General features: G+C 40.4%; 1 protein-coding gene across 4 annotated transcripts in view; it reads left to right on the top strand.

Annotated features, from left to right (window-relative positions):
- The window catches only part of LOC126416212 (anoctamin-1-like), a 253,460-nt gene that overhangs the window by 224,421 nt on the left and 10,905 nt on the right, over positions 1-18,134 (top strand). For all 4 annotated transcript variants that reach the window (XM_050083803.1, XM_050083804.1, XM_050083805.1 and 1 more), the window contains 3 exons: positions 8,667-8,831; positions 8,925-9,128; positions 11,719-11,816. In XM_050083803.1, coding sequence (XP_049939760.1) covers positions 8,667-8,831; positions 8,925-9,128; positions 11,719-11,816 — 467 coding nt within the window. The remainder of the gene's footprint in view (positions 1-8,666; positions 8,832-8,924; positions 9,129-11,718; positions 11,817-18,134) is intronic.

Raw genomic sequence — 18,134 nt, forward strand, 5'->3', positions numbered from 1 at the left:
TGACCAAATTTGACATTGATATCTATAACACATACTGAGAAAAAAATTCTCAAAGAACATGCTTTTTTCAGGCCAAAGATAGTAAACCTCCCCTTAAATCGAAAAATCATTTCAGGCATGACCCTAGACTTCACCAACATACATTGCAGTAATATATGAAGTCTCCATACCCTTTATTCATTTCCATTGAAAATTTTTGCAACTGACAATGGAATAATGGGTGCAACTTCAGGAATATTACTATTTGTACCACCAATATCTTCACGTGCCCTATATCTGCAAATTTAGCACAATTGTTTTTTGATGTACAGAACAATGAATCCCATCTGTCGATCATTGTAATTTTTTGCTCTTTCATTGTCATCTAAATATTTAAATTCTCTCTGCTTTGCACTGTAATGTCATTTCATAATAAATAAGCATTACCCGCCACTTACGTCAGCTGAGAATTGTCATCCCTCTTACGTCGTTCCCATTCATTTTAAAGGATTGTGGCAGTAGATCACTAGACTGCCTTTTTTTGTGCAAACAGCCACTCGAGCTGTGAACGAACATTCCACAAACAAATAGTGAAGGGTAAACAGCGCGATGCCACAGTTCTGCCGAACTGAAAAATGCCACACTGCAATGCTATATGAAATGTCATGCTGTTCCGGGCACCTCTGAGGAGGACCGAGCAAAGCCAAGTGACAGTCCCGGCCTTGGCCCACCTGCAGCCCGCGCATACTGCACGCGTGAAGTTTGGCACGCCGTGACCCGTCTTGCCTAAGATGATAATCTGTGGTTTACCAAAAACACGCTTGGCAGTATATAACATCAAGCCATATTGTTCTAAAGTGTTTGATAACTTCTGCCAAATGTTGTTGGTGCTATACTTATTTTGTAAATAAAACTGCCTTTTCCTGCTGCCACCTAATTTATTTTTCCCAGGCGTGTTTCACTTTTTTCCTTGTTCTAAGGCATCATCAGTGGAATCTATAATGATACAGTTGTGTTATTTTTAGATTATAAAACAGTTCATGTAATGATTTAATATGTAAAAAAGTAATTACTTATTATTAATGATATGAATATAATAGAGGGAAACATTCCACGTGGGAAAAATATATCTAAAAAGAAAGATGATGAAACTTACCAAACAAAAGCGCTGGCAGGTCGATAGACACACAAACAAACACAAACATACACACAAAATTCTAGCTTTCGCAACCAATGGTTGCCTCGTCAGGAAAGAGGGAAGGAGAAGGAAAGACAAAAGGATATGGGTTTTAAGGGAGAGGGTAAGGAGTCATTCCAATCCCGGGAGCGGAAAGACTTACCTTAGGGGGAAAAAAGGACAGGTATACACTCGCACACACACACATATCCATCCACACATACACAGACACAAGCAGACAATGTCTGCTTGTGTCTGTGTATGTGTGGATGGATATGTGTGTGTGTGCGAGTGTATACCTGTCCTTTTTTCCCCCTAAGGTAAGTCTTTCCGCTCCCGGGATTGGAATGACTCCTTACCCTCTCCCTTAAAACCCATATCCTTTTGTCTTTCCTTCTCCTTCCCTCTTTCCTGACGAGGCAACCATTGGTTGCGAAAGCTAGAATTTTGTGTGTATGTTTGTGTTTGTTTGTGTGTCTATCGACCTGCCAGCGCTTTTGTTTGGTAAGTTTCATCATCTTTCTTTTTAGATATAAAGTAATTACTTACAATTTTTCTGTGATCTGCATTTCCTCTCATCTGTTCTTGAGGTCGCACTACCGCTTTATTACTGACATATAAGCAAAGTTTTGAGTTCAGACCTTTTTAACACTGTTCACCATGTTTCTCTTTCTTTTCTGTGGTGTACTATTGTTCTTTTGTTACTCGATATAACTATTCATTTGGTCACTGTGCTTTTAACAACATAAATATTGCAACTGCATTATGTGTTTCCTCCTCTTTGGTGTGTTTACCTACTTGTTGCCAACCTAACGAAGTTTATGTTCAAAACCAACTTCTGTTCATGATGTTTGTATCGTGTGTGTTTGAGAGAGAGAGAGAGAGAGGGAGAGAGAGAGAGAGAGAGTGTTTTGGAGGGAGGGGGTTTGAATTGTATGGTGTTGATTATGAATGTACTAGCTGTTAACGAGTGGCTGAAAGCTCTGGTGACAGCTGATTTGACTTTTCATTTCAATGTTCTGTGACTAATCAGTTGTCACCAAAGCTTTCTGCCACTTGCTAACAGCTAGTACATTCATACATCCTGTAGTAGACGATAACACACCAGGAAGTCAGCTCAGATTATGAGATCTGTGATGTTGGTAACTGTGAAATCCCAGGCAAAAATATGTCACAGTCCCAAGTCTAGCTCAGTATATCGTGTACCTCAAGTCGTTATAAATTAACTAATTGTGCAGAAAGATAGAACGAAGTTGGCAGCCGAGTATTTTAGGTTAATTTCCATGGATAAATGCACAAATCTGAGCCAATGTCCACAAGTTGTAACAAAACAGCAGTTCACTTATCTGTTCAGCTGTTGGGCAGTCAAAATCTCTGCACATAACTGCCGACACACTGTTGCATGGCATCGCTACTGCATTGACTGATGTGGCATTATTAAATCTTGAAGTGTCATCCAGATCTGCGATGACATATAATGGCATTTCTGTCTGAGATGCTATAATAGCATTAGTCTGGACCAGAAGACGGTAGATGTAGATGTGGATGTAGAAATGTAGAAATGTAGAAATACTCCACAGCACATGTAAAGTGTCTCAGGTATGTTTTTTCACATTGATCTTGGTACATAAGTGTCTCAGGTATTGTAACAGCTTTCAGTCTTTTATATCTTCCTGTATTAGAACTTGATGCCTGCACTCTTCTTTCGAGGCAGAAACTGTCCAAATCAGTTCTGTTATGAATTTGTGATAAGAACCTCGTGCAAGAGGAGCAGTAATTTTGTCTTAGACTTCAGCTGCATAATGGTGATAGAACTGACTCATCACCAGAGCAAATTTGTTTGAACTAGTGTAGTAGTTATACCCATGTAATGGAAGCTTGCTTCTACCTGCTCAAACCAGAGCACTGGATTGTGAGGCCAGAATGGAGACAGTCTCAAGGCAAGTCACAGTACTGACTATCCTTCAGCAGGCACTAAGTCTTGCATTTTTGTTAAAAAATTTGTAATTCACTCTCGAGAGTACTGCTTCTTCTGGTCTTTGTAGGCTGTTCACATTGGGCGAAATCACCTCAGGCTTACCAATGTCCAGCATGCCTAAGCGTTAAATGACCAACAGGCACAAGAAAAAGACTGTTAAACAAGTAAGCTTTCAGCTAAAAGGCCTTGTTATGAATTAGATGACATACGCACACACATAACCACTGCGTCTGGCTGCCGAGGACAAACCGCTTGCAGCTGTGCATGGTTGGAGAAGCAATCTTGGTGGTGGGGTTGAGGAGGAGGCTGGGGTGGGGAGGGGGAGGGATAGCAGGGTAGGGGTGGGGGACAGTAAAGTGCTGCTTGTGGGAGCATACACAGGTTCAAGGTTGAGGAGAGACATTAGGGCAGCTAGGTGCAGTTGGCAGGTTAGATGGTGGGAGGTGGAGGGGGGGGGGGGAGGGAGGGAGGATTGGTAAAATAGAGAAGTAAAAATACTGTGGGTGCACTGGTGGACTAGAAGGCTGTGTAGTGCTGGAATCAGAACAGGGAAGACAATAGGTGGGTGAATCACAATGACTAAGGAAGGTTGAAGTCAGGAGGGTTTATAGGAATGTAAGATATATTGCAGGGAGAGTTCCCAGCTGCAAACTTCAGAAAAGTTGGCATTGGTAGGAAGGATCCAGATGACACTGGCTGTGAAGCAGTCATTAAAATGAAGAGCATTGTTTTGGGCAGTGTGCTCAGAAACTGGGTGGTCCAGTTGTTTTCTGGCCACAGTTTGTTGGTGGCCATTCATACGAACAGACAGCTTGTTGTTTGTCACGTCAACATAGAATGCAGCAGGGTGGTTGCAGCTTAGCTTGTATATCACTTGACTGGTTTCACAGATAGCCCTGCCTTTGATGGGATAGGTGATGCTTGTGACCGGACTGGAATAGGTGGTGGTGGGAGGATATATGGGACAGGTCTTGCATCTAGATCTATTACAGGGAAATGGGCCTTCAGGCAAGTCGTTGGGAGCAGGAGCTGTGTAGGGATGGATGAGGATATTTTGTAGGTTTGGTGGGTGGCGGAATATCACTGTGGGAGGGGTGTGGAAGGATAATGAGTAGGACATTCCTCGTTCAAGAGAAAGACGAGAGCTAGTCGAAACAGTCACAGAGAATGTGGTTCAGTTTCTTCAGTCGTGGATGACACTGAGTCATGGGGGGAAATGCTCCTCTGTGGCGTGATGGTGGGACTTTGACTGGAGCGATAAGACATGGGAGACATGTTTTGTACAAGGTTGGGAAGGTAATTATGATCTGTGGAGGCTGAAGGCTTCAGTTAGACTCTTGGTATATTTCAAGAGGGACTGTTCGTCACTACATATGTGCCAGCCACAGCTGCTGAGGCTGTAAGGGAGGGTCTTCTTGGCATGGAATGGGTGGTAGCTGTCATAGTGAAGGTATTGCTGGTGGTTGTTAGGTCTGATATGGACCAAGGTACTGATGATGTAGTCAATGGATGGAGTAGAGGTCAGCATTGAGGAAGGTGGTTTGTTGATAGCTGTATCCCAGATTTGTTTGTAGGTGATGCCTTCAAAGGAAAAGTAATTGTGGGTGAGGATATAGTTGTTCGTGTTGACCAGAAAGGAGGTTTTAGATTTGGTAACCACCGGGTTTTGAGAAAGGTAGTGTTCAATAGCTGCAAGACCATGGGCATTAGGGATGTTAGTGTAAAGGATCAATGTGATGAGCAGGGCACCATGGGGTAAAGAACAGAAACTGTGGAGAATCATGGAGGAAAGGGTTGATATCTTTCAGATAAGAGGGTAAGTTGTGGGTAGCAGGCTAAAGATGTTGTTCTGTGAGAGCAGAGATTATCTCAGTGAGGAGACAGCAACTGGCCACAATAGGGTATTGCTGAGTGGTAGGGCTTATGGACTTTAGGAAGCATGTAGAAGGTAGGAGTGTGGGGAATAGGGGGAATGGTTGGTGTGGGGGGGAGATAGAGAGAGAGAGAGAGAGAGAGAGAGAGAGAGAGAGAGAGAGAGAGAGAGAGACTGGTTTGTAAGTTAAGTGTATGAATCAACCAAGAGAGATTGTTTCTTTTAGTCTGTTTCTTTTGTCAGTGAGTTCTGATGTTTCTGGGGTTGTCTAAGGCTTCCTATGTTCTAATTTCCTTATTCCTAATCTGTCTGTGGCTGCACTTGTTATATTTAATTCTTAACATCCCAACTGCTTTCTTTCCTGTCTGATTCCAGTGTTACGTGCTGGAATTCCTGCACAGCATCTGCCTTCTACAGTTTGTATATTGCCCAATTTTTTTGTTACTTCAGCTGATGCTTCTTAAATCTGGTATTGCAGTTTGCTGCAATAAGTGTATGGGCCTTATCTGTATTAGCACCAGTGTAACTGTGAGTACAGTCCAATTAAAATTACTTGGTAGTTGACATCTGTCACTTGCTGCTATAGAATTGCCACATCAGGTGCTGCTCAGTTATAGGTATCATGCAAACGTGGCAGGTTACTTCACAAGTGCTGAAGTGCTGTTGCATGTAATGCTGAGTAATATTGTAAGTGGCTGTCATCACTTATGTTGGGAATATGAGATGCTCTGTCTGCAGCTGATTTTAAGTGACCACTGATTGAATGGCAGCAGACAACACATTTTATAGCTTTCAATTACATCCATGTCCTAATCTAACCACAACCTAGTGATATGCCATGTATCTAGGAAAATGGCAGTCAACAGTTTGTAGCAGAAGTACAGGGTTATTACAAATGATTGAAGCGATTTCACAGCTCTACAATAACTTTATTAATTGAGATATTTTCACAATGCTTTGCACACACATACAAATACTGAAAAAGTTTTTTTAGGCATTCACAAACGTTCGATATGTGCCCCTTTAGTGATTCGGCAGACATCAAGCCGATAATCAAGTTCCTCCCACACTCGGCGCAGCATGTCCCCATCAATGAGTTCGAATGCATTGTTGATGTGAGCTCGCAGTTCTGGCATGTTTCTTGGTAGAGGAGGTTTAAACACTGAATCTTTCACATAACCCCACAGAAAGAAATCGCATGGGGTTAAGTCGGGAGAGCGTGGAGGCCATGACATGAATTACTGATCGTGATCTCCACCATGACCGATCCATCGGTTTTCCAATCTCCTGTTTAAGAAATGCCAAAAATCATGATGGAAGTGCGGTGGAGCACCATCCTGTTGAAAGATGAAGTCGGTGCTGTCGGTCTCCAGTTGTGGCATGAGCCAATTTTCCAGCATGTCCAGATACATGTGTCCTGTAACTTTTTTTTCACAGAAGAAAAAGGGGCCGTAAACTTTAAACCGTGAGATTGCATAAAACACGTTAACTTTTGGTGAATTGAGAATTTGCTGCACGAATGTGAGAGCATTCTCTACCGCCCAGATTTGCACATTGTGTCTGTTGACTTCACCATTAAGAAAAAATGTTGCTTCATCACTGAAAACAAGTTTCGCACTGAACGCATCCTCTTCCATGAGCTGTTGCAACCGCACCGAAAATTCAAAGCGTTTGACTTTGTCATCAGGTGTCAGGGCTTGTAGCAATTGTGAACGGTAAGGCTTCTGCTTTAGCCTTTTCCGTAAGATTTTCCAAACCGTCGGCTGTGGTACGTTTAGCTCCCTGCTTGCTTTATTCGCCGACTTCCGCGGGCTACGCGTGAAACTTGCCCGCACGCGTTCAACCGTTTCTTCGCTCACTGCAGGCCGACCCGTTGATTTCCCCTTACAGAGGCATCCAGATGCTTTCAACTGTGCATACCATCGCCGAATGGAGTTAGCAGTTGGTGGATCTTTGTTGAACTTGTCCTGAACTGTCGTTGCACTGTTATGACTGACTGATGTGAGTGCATTTCAAGCACGACATACGCTTTCTCGGCTCCTGTCACCATTTTGTCTCACTGCGCTCTCGAGCGCTCTGGTGGCAGAAACCTGAAGTGCGGCTTCAGCCGAACAAAACTTTATGAGTTTTTCTACGTATCTGTAGTGTGTCGTGACCATATGTCAATGAATGGAGCTACAGTGAATTTATGAAATCACTTCAATCATTTGTAATAGCCCTGACTTAATCATGCTCACTTTGTTCATGGCAATTACAGCTGACCTCAGTCGGCCAAACTCAAGGCAGAAATATTTCTGTTTCAACACCGAAAGTGAACTGTAATTTCTCACCTTCATTAGTTACCTGAAACTGTCCTCACACTGGCTACATGAGCTGATGTGATACCAACCGATGAACAGTCCTGGTTGGCACTCAGTTATAAGGTATAGATGACACAACAGACTCCAAATGAAAAGAAAGGAAGAAAAAAAAGAGGAAACTAGAAAAGTCAAGATAACGATGAAATTGACATGACGAGGATAATTAAGAAAAAAATTACATTTAAACCAATTAATTGAATAAAAAAATCAGTCATTTTGATAAAGATTTAAAAATTATATATATACTGCAGGTTAGAGCTGTATCTTAACCTCTATTCTACATCATTATTCACATTGCAGTTGATATTTACTCCTCTACAGCACCAAGTTGCAATGATTATTTGTTGCCTTTGAAATGCTCAACATTATGTGATGTCATTTGAAGCTCGCCTACTGTAGGCTGACCCCTGTGGTGGTGGTGATGATGATGATGACTCAATATGTGATGCCGAATCATTTCTTGTGTGAAAGGCTCCAGTACTGTTAAGCTAATGCTGTGTATAAACTATGTTGATTTAGTCCCCATTGTGTGTGTGTGTGTGTGTGTGTGTGTGTGTGTGTGTGTGAGAGAGAGAGAGAGAGAGAGAGAGAGAGAGATTATCATGTCTTACAAAAGGGAAAATAAGAGGCAGACGCAGGATTTGGGATTGAAACACATTACAAAAAAAAGCCGGATAAGGAATCAGATGTGAACTGACCATTTGTTGTGGCAGTTTGGCAATGGCAAACAGATCAGTGTGACAGAGTGCACTCTGATTAGAGGAAACCAGCTCCTATAGATGAAGTGTCAGCTAACAAGCAATTTTAATAAAGGCATAGATTTCATTTGATACCTGTACTTCTGCTTTACTGTTACATAATTAGTCATATTACTGCCAGTATAGCCAGGGGTCTTCAAAGCATAGTATCTTCTCTTTGGAGCTTCGTAACAGTTTTGTTATAACCACCTCATGTTGTTTACAAAGTTCTAATAATTTCTCACCTCTTAATCACCGCTTGAATTCGTTCTTCCCAATCAGAACTTAGTAACACATTTATGGCTCACTTGTATGCCTAGTGATAAAATCTCCCATGATAACAAAAATGTTCATTATGAGGTGATTTATTGTTGACCATTCATTGAACTGACTTAGAGTTTGCTACATGTTTTATATCTTCAATTTTTTTTTATGCTTTTACTAATGTATTGTGACTCAGTAAACCACTCATCTGCATAAGCAACATAGTGTTTGGCACTATTTTGGTTAAAATGAATGCAAAAATTTTTAACCAGCCTTAATTGACATTATTATGTTACAGATTGCTTTGGCCGTTGGTGCTGTTTTTGGAGTTGTACTTTATCGTATGTCAGTTTTGACCTCGCTGTCACTGTATCCAAATAATGATGCCACGGGGTACATAACTATGTTTATACCAGCAACAGCAGCTACAATCAACTTGTTATGCATTATGACTCTTAATTGGGTACGATACAATGTTATTTCTTTAGCTATTGCTGTTTTACATTTATTCTTTAGCATGCCAGTTGACTGCTAACATCTGAAATGTCTGTTACAGTTCTACGACTGGCTAGCAGTTCGCCTCACTGAATGGGAGCTTCTTCGTACACAGACAGAATTTGATGACAGCCTTACACTGAAGATCTATCTATTTCAGTTTGTTAACTACTACACATCTATTTTCTACATAGCATTTCTCAAAGGAAAATTTGTGGGTTATCCCTCAAAATACAACAGAATTCTTGGTTATAGACAAGAGGAGGTATGTTTTTATACTCAAATTCCTATTTTATTTGACTTACTGTGTATTGATGTTGACGCCTTTTCAGAGTGATTATTTATACTTTAACCTGCTCATACGATCTTTACAGCCCATGTGGTCCAATGTCTGTTAAATACTGTTGCTTTTGTGCTATTTCCTACATAAATTTGGTTACCACAAACACAAAGCCATTAAAAAAGTTTTTGGCAGATTAAAACTGTGTGCCGGACTGAGACTCGAAATTGGGACCTTTGCCTTTTGCGGGCAAGTGCTCTACCAACTGAGCTACCCAAGCACGACTCATACCCTGTCCTCACAGCTTTACTTCTGCCAGTACCTTGTCTCCTACTTTACAAACTTCACAGAAGCTCTCCTGCGAACCTTGCAGAACTAGCTCTCCTGGAAGAAAGGAGGCGGTAGAGCACTTGTCTGCGAAAGGCAAAGGTCCCAAGTTCAAGTCTTGGTCCGGCACACAGTTTTAATCTGCAGGAAGTTTCAAATAGTGCTCACTCCACTGCAGAGTGAAAATCTCATTCTAGGAACAAAGCCATTAATTTGATTGTCACATTCTCCCAAGATAAAAAGGCATCTCACAGATCATCCCTACCCTCGTGCTTCACCACTCTCCTGTTTTTTCTTCCTTTGTTACCTTCATTTGCTGCCCACATATCCTTGAAGCATTGCAATGTGCCATCTTAGAACTTCAGTAATGTTCATCAGCTGCTGCTTCTGTGACACTACTGGCATTGTAGTGTTTTTGCTTAGTGACTGTTATCTTGCTGTGCTTGATTTCCCTTAATCTCAGAACAGCAAGTGCCCTGCAGTATGCTACTTGTTATTGCTCATCCCCAAGTATGAAGGAATTACCTCCTGTTTCATTGCATTTACATCTGTTCTCCCTCCTTGTCTGTACATTGTAGGCATATTACTGATATGAGGAGACAGAATCGCTGGCCATAATTTACCTTCAGGAGGTAGAATTGTGTGTACTACTGACAGACATGCACCAAAGTACAAAAATATACCATAGCTTATGGAACTTTCTGAGGGAGGAAAGCGGGATAGTTTGGGGAGGTTATCAAGAAGGGTAGGTCACTCAGATTCGGGACAAAGGAGAAAACAGGTCTACCCTCTTTGATCAAAAGTACCTGGACACCCCCGTGTAATGTGGAATTCACTAACAGATGTCTTGAGAGGTGGATCTGCCAGTAATAAAGGAGGTATAGGGTGTACGCGTATTATGTCAGGTTGTCAACAGAGAAGTGGTAACGCCAAAATGGGTTAGTCAGGAGAGCTCAGTGACTTCAAATGTATACTAGTCATTGGATGTCACCTGAGTAACAAATCCATTCAGGACATTTCAACCCTTCTAAAGTTGTCCAAGTTGATTGTTGGTGATGTGTTTGTGAAATGGAAACACAAACACAAAGAAACAACCACAGCTAATCCAAGACCAGGCAGACTTCATGTACTTACAGATAGGAATGTCAAGCACCACAGAGGGTGCTTGTAAAACTTTGCATGAAATCAGTGGAAGGAATCTTCGTGAATTCCAAAATACTACCAGCAGTCCAGATAATACAATGACTGTTTGTAGAAAGTTAAATGAACAGTGTACAGTGGTTGAGCAGCTCCTCATAAGCCACACATTTCTGTAGTCAGTGCTAAGCAACAGTTGAGGTGGAGTAAAGAACGATGCCACTGGACAGTGGATGTCTGGAAATAAGTGATTTGGAGTGTTCAATCAGGCTGTACCCTGTGACAATCTGACAAAAGGTTTTGGGTTTGCTGAGTGCCTAGAGAATGTTATATGCCATCATGTGTGGTGCAAACAGTGAAGTAGAAGGTGGTGTAGTGATATTGGGGGCTTTTTGTGGTTAGGTTGTTGTTCCCTTATTGGAAAATACTAAAGGTGGAAGGCTGTACACACACATTACAGTATTGTGTACGGGGGGGTGTAACTTTTTAGTTTCCACCATCTGAGACCCGTGAGTGGTCAAGGACTAAATTTCTGACTGCTGTGTACTTCCATGCCACTGTAGTAAGGCCATTTACAATTAGATGTTGCCAGGTATGTTCAAGGCATTGTTTATGGTTGACTACCCTGCAGCCATTCATCTCCTATGAATAATTACTGTCACCTTGTGACTGGGAATGTGTCGTCATGGTTTCTTACTCTAGATCTATGGTGCTTTGTTTGGCACAACTACCTCAAACAGGCCATGGCTCTCCATGCTTCACAATAATCTTGGCAAGGCAAGGCTGACACACACTGTAAGTGTGTACTGTGCTTCATTTGCCCCTGAGATTATTAAGAATCAGTGTCTAAGGACATATACCTCATCAGTGAAAAGTACTACCTCTCCCAGCTCTCATGATCCATCATCACCAGCAACAGCCATGTTGGCATGATAAGGAGTTTAGTGCGGGGAAATTGAGATTACAACCTTGTATCATCCACACAAAATTAAACAAATCTACAGAATATGAAACTGGAATGACATATTGTATTCAATCTTTTTTGTGCATTTCAAATTATGATTTGTTGTAGTTTTGATTGTTTTTTAGTTTAAACATCTCTTAATTGCAGTGCAGTCCAGGTGGTTGTCTTATGGAATTGTGTATACAGCTAGCTATTATAATGGTTGGAAAGCAAGCAATGAATAGCATACTGGAAATGGTCATACCGTGAGTATCATACTGACAGCAGAGTATCGTAAATAGGATATGTTCATCAAATAGTATTAACTGTTAACTTATTCCCAGTTAATTACTTCATTTTCAAGCCCTAAATGATATTGACATCTGACATATGTACTTTAATATATTATTTTGTATCTACAATTAATCATGGCATTAGATTATGTTTTAGAATTACAAACTTACACTGTAAGTGGGTTTTTAAACTAATTTACTGTAGTGAATAGGTGAAAAAAGCTAATATTTCTAACGGTAACATAGAGAAAAGTATATTCCCACTAGTTGGAAGCCTATTCATGAACTGGTAGCAGTCACAGCTAATACAGGCGACATTGAGAGATGTTATAACTCACATATTTTGATTCATGAGAATGTCCTTAAACTATCCCCCCCCCCCCCCCCCCTTAGTGTACCATATTACAATCAGCTGCAAATGAAGTTGTCTTAGAAATTAAAGTCCAATAAATGTTTTATTTTGCTTCTGATTATTTTTAAAGAATATTACAAAACCTCAAATTGTAAGAGATGGTTTTAATCCACTACTTACTCTTGATCTAGTAACTTTAGTTTCTGGGTTATAGATTGAAATTCATCGACGGCACCTGCACAATTGAAGCCTCATAATCTGAAATAGCTTTCGTTGGTGATGTTCAATGATGAACACAACACACTTGTTTTAAATTTTTCATGATTCTAAATTCTTTCAAATAAAACATTTTCATTGGAGAGATGATCAGTTTCTATCAATTGGAAGTTGTTTATGTGTTATTCTACCGCTAAATTTATCAAAAACTGCCCAGCTAATTTTCATCCAAAACAGTTTCATTATACATCCAAGTAACACACCCTTACTTCTCGATGTCATAAAAACCACTCAGTGATAACTTTTCACACAGTCTATTCTTTCGTCAGGGGCACTCACAGGTTTTCCTAACAGTAGGGGCAAAACCTTTCCCCCATAAGTTTGATTTATAAATTATGAAGACACTGTTGTGTGCTCATCATTTTCTCCTATTAGTTTCTACAGCGCAACTTAATAACTGGTCAAAATCATAAACATAAACAAGGTAACAGCATAATTGTAGTAAAACCTATTTCTGAAAGCCCAGATTTCACATTTTCCCATTCCTCTAGGAAAAACACAGCAGTGTTGCTCAAGAATGTATTCATACATTGGTAACAACTTGTATCAGATATGAGTCCTGAAACCAAATTATTGACATTGTACCAATGTAATATTAATTTGTGAAATATCAGTATTAATTTGTGAAATATCAGTATTAGTGTGCTAATTTTTAGGCTAATTGTTGAAACTGAAGGATAAAAAAAATTGAATAAGAGAACATTCAAGTGTGTTTAAAAGGATTTGCCTAAAGAAGAAATCAAATAGCTTAGAGAAACATTTCACATGCCTTTGAATGATGGTTGAAAGAATGTACAGTGGATGAGAATTTAAATATTTAACTTACAATCTTAGAATTTTGAAGAGTATTATAGGATATTTGTCTGGAGAATTATGTAGACCGTGAAATCTTCTGCTCTTCAGCTTTTAAATACTATTGCCTTACATACAATCCGCATGACACAGAACCTTCCACTCTCCTCAGAACCAAAGGGCCATGTTCTGTGCTGGGGATAGAGCTACAAATTGTAAACTTTGTTGAAACTCCATGCACAAGGTTCCTCTTCCCAACCTTCTCTTCCAGTCACTGGAATGACTCTAGAGTGGCATCAGAGCCCAGATAACAGGCATCATATGTTTGAATGTGCACCACAATCTCCTGTTGATTGCACCCTGTTCCCTCAGTGGCTGCTGGAATAGCCCCTTCAACATTTTGAATGAGGACCCCAGGCAGACACACTGAGTGCAACTGGTGTCCTTTCCTGTCCTTTGTTGCTATTTCCCTAAGAGTTACCATCATTTGCCATACATTTGAACTGCCAACTATTAATAGACCCCTACCTGTTGCATTCGCCACCTCCTGAGACTGGGCAAAACAAGTTCCCCCAAAACAGGTGAAGTGAGTCCCACTGGCTCAGTTTCCGTTTCAATGGAAGATAGCACCTTAAACTTGTTGACTGGGGGATCAGTACTACACCCTGAGTGCTCCCAGCCCCTGTCCACCCTATACAGGACGCCTAGATCGACCATTGACATGCCACTCGCAGTCAGGTGGACGGGTAATGACAGATCCTGTACTTTCTGCAGAGGAGACAGGATCCACGGGATAGGATAGTACTTAAGGTACCTCTGGTACAGGTATCACAGGTACACGACTCTCAGCAGCTCTTCCAACACAGTGATTCACAACAACTGCTAATTGTTTGACAGTAATCAGGGCAATTTCCAGCTGCTTATGAACTTCAATCAACTCTTCCCGTGTTTGAAGGGAACTGCTCACTAATTTATGGTTCTGGCTTAATTTTTTTTTTTATATGCACTTTTTTATCAGGAGAATGAGTAAACGAAAACAATGGTGTTGACATCACTTATAAGAGAGACATTACTTCTTGGCCACACACAGTCTCTTTCCAAATATTTAGGAATTCTCTATTGAAAAATGTTTGAGACTGAACAACTGTTGGAACTTTTTATGCGCCATTGGGTACACATGATGAGAGAGATGTCAGGGCCACACAAGAGCAGGCTACATGGTCTGCACAATCTACCAAAAATATCCTCTTGTACTCTTTAAAATTATAAGAGTCTAAGTTAAACAGTGGACTTAAAATTCTCAATTGGCAACTCATTTGCTGCATGTGATTTTGAGCATCATCTAGTGGCATGTCTAATGCTCCTCTACTCCATGTTGTTTCTTACTTTTAGACACATCATTTCACAAAATTTTTTACTTTCCTTATTTTCAAGTATTATTTAGAAAGCATGGAATGTAATGTATTTAAATACATCAATTGGTATTTGTCTTTTTCTGCGAACATAGGCCTCAAGTTGGTCACTTTTAATACCCCATTTGCCCCTCCCCACTCTTTGTTTCACTGTGAATATTTGGACAGAAATCTATTGTGTAATTTCTAGGGAGTTTTGTTTTCACCCCACTCAGACATTTTGATGCTCCAGTTGTTTCAGCTGGCATTGAAAGATTTTCCAACTCTGTTGCGTGACAGCAATCAAGCCCTCATTTCTGAGAATCTCTGCATGCTGAGTGCCATACACCCCAATAGCTCTGAGCTGGTCACGCAGCAATTGTCATATATCTCTGAAGAACTAGATTTCTTAAAGAAAACCATAGTGACTTTACATTAATTGTCCTTTCTTCAAACTTAAGTCCAACCCGTATATAGTTTTTCATTACTCACTTTATATATACAGTTGGTGGACCAAACTATGGAAACGCTAAAATCACAACAAATTACCATGCATAACATGCCGTAGCAAATATACGTATTGGCATTCAAAAAAGCTTCCACTCCTCTCGCTATCGATAAATACACATTCTGTATTGTTTTCAAGAGAATCTTGTAACATTTTTCATTCAAAATAGTAGCAGGTTCAGATAAGAATGATAGAGGTGGACAGCAATCACGCAACCTCCTTTCCGAAGTAGACCAGAAAGGGTCAATAATATTGTGATCTGGTGACTACATTGACCATGGGAGATGCAACAATTCAGCACGATAATTGCAAAACTACTCCTTTACCATGCAAGCTCTGAATATAGGAGCTCTGTCATCTTTAAACACAGCATCCCCATTGGGGAACAAAAATTCTACCAATGGATGGACCTGATCTACCAAAATGGTCACACAATCCTTGGCAATATGGCGACCTTGCAGAGTAACCCAGGGGCCATGGAATCCCACAATATGGCTGCTAAATCATTATCAAATCCCCAGCACATTTCACTCTTGGCACATAAACTTGGCCAGAAATTGGAAACGGTGTGCAATGAGACTCATCTGACCAAATGAGTTTCTTAGATTGTTCCATAGTTCATGTCTTATGGTTTCAGCACCACATTTTCCAGTTACAGGCACCTACATCACTGATGATTGGTTTGGGAATTCTGACTCGCATTGCAGTTCTCTTCTTATGTAGCTCCCTTTGTGTTGTTTGGTTCTGAGAGAGTTTAAGAGTGCAACATTTCACTCTGCAGAGACTTTTGCGACTGTCATTCTCTTATTTTTCATCTGTGTTCTCTTCAATGACAGTCTGTCACAACCACTTGACACATTGTGACTTAGCAGATGATGATTTTCCACTTTCCCTCTTTGTGATACAAATCTTTGATATGGTGCCTCTCGAAACACCAAAAACTTTGGCTGCCTTCATTATGGAGGCAACCACCATAACTGCACCACCAATTTGCCCACGTCTGAATTCATTTAGTTTCAATATAATCCACTCACAATTATACAGAATAGTGTTCCAATCATAGTTGACACTTGCATCTTATTGAGGATATTGCACAGACACCATTCGTGAGGCTGCAGGCTTAGCTAGCATCTACATTTAAATTCAAGCTTGCATTTCTCATAGTGTTTCAATATTTTTGTCCAATCCGTCTTCTTCTTCTCACAGCATTACAGCCCTGTGTGAGTTTTAACTTCATCAACAAGTTTCCTCCATTCTGCCCTCTCCAGCATAGTTCTTCGCCATCCTCAGACTCTGAGAGATTTTATATCTTCTTCCACATAATCTATCCACCATTTTTGTGGCCTTCCTCTGTCTTCTTCCAGTTGGCCTCCATTCAAAAATCTTTTTAGTTGTCCTTCCAGTGTCCATCCTGAAGACACGTCCAATCCAGGCTGCTATTCTACTTTTTATAGTTCTTACAATGTCAGCTCCTTCTATGAGGTGGCCAAGCTCAGTATTTGTCCTAGATCTCTAGAAACCATTAATATCCTGAATTGCCCCTTAGACCTTGCACAGCACTCTATGTTCAGATATCCTGAGCTTCTGCTCATCAAAACTTGTTAGCGTCCATGTTTCGCATCTGTTGATTACAACTGGCCTGATCATGATCTTATATAGTTGCAGCTTCATCTGCCTATTTAATAATCTAGAGGCCAACAATTTCTTAAATGTGTGGAAGCATTACCACTTAGGATGCGCAATTTTATTTCAGTTGACATGGAATTTGTGCTGTTAATATTAGAGCCCAAATAGTAAACATTTTGTGTGTGTTCAAAATTGAAACCGTCTGCTGCTAGTCTATCCAAGTTACTATTTTCCTTCCCGGTGAAATGCGTTTACTTAGTCTTTGTTTCATTCATAGAAATGCCCTTAGCTTCTCTGGCTTCTTTCAGCTTGCATATTGTCCTCTCTAGTGATACCCTTCTTCTACTAATAATTGCTACATCATCAGCATATGTGCATGTCTGAATCAATTTTGTGCCTTCATAACCAGATATCTGAAGCTTCCACATGGCTGCTTTGAGTCAGATTAAAAAGCATTGTAGAGTGTGTGTCGCCTTGTCTGACTTCTTCACAAATGCTAAACCAATTGCTTAGTTCTCTATCCACTTGCACAGCAGCCTTGGAACCAGCCAATGTTGCTTGAATGAGTGAGACATACTTCGATGGTATACCAAGCAGCAGCAAATCATTTAGCATTTGTCCTCTATCAAGACTATCAAAGGCCTGCTTGAAGTCTACATAGGGGTTATGAAGCTCAATGGTACACTTATATGCCTTTTCTTGTATTGGCCTCTGCACAGATATCTGGTCTGTTCTTGACCTATTAGGCTGAAATCCACACTGATACTCCCCCAGAATCTCTTCTGTGTATGGTGCTAACCTATTGTAGGTAAGATCCTATAGGTTACATTCAGAAGGGTAATTGCTTGGTAATTTGAACAGCAGGTCTTGTCTCCTTTCTTGTGTATTGGTTGAATTACACCTAAGATCCATTCTTCTGGGAGTCTTTCCTGATTCCATAGCAACTTAATAAGTTTGTGGACAATACTCCATCTTCTGTACTTCCTCTAATGTTGGTCTGGATCTGTAGTATAACAGAGTGGATACTCATTCCTGGTAGTACTGCCCTCCAAGATTCCCTTGAAGTATTCTCTCCATCTATCCAGAACATCTTGTTTATCTGTCAGCAAATTTCCCTCTTTGTCCTTACAAGTTATTTTCAATCTGTATTCCTGAAATATTTACTATTAAAAACAGTCTTGATCACGATTTATTTATCAAGGTGACGATTTTCGTCCACTGCTGTGGTCATCTTGATAAATAAATCGTGATCAAGATTGTTTTTAATAATACTTATTTGTTAACACATTGATCACTGCCGCCCCCATAATGTATTCAAAAGTAACTATATTCTTGAGTTCCTTCTT

This window comes from Schistocerca serialis, chromosome 8 (assembly GCF_023864345.2).
Source record: "Schistocerca serialis cubense isolate TAMUIC-IGC-003099 chromosome 8, iqSchSeri2.2, whole genome shotgun sequence".
Taxonomy (NCBI): Eukaryota; Metazoa; Arthropoda; class Insecta; order Orthoptera; family Acrididae; genus Schistocerca; species Schistocerca serialis.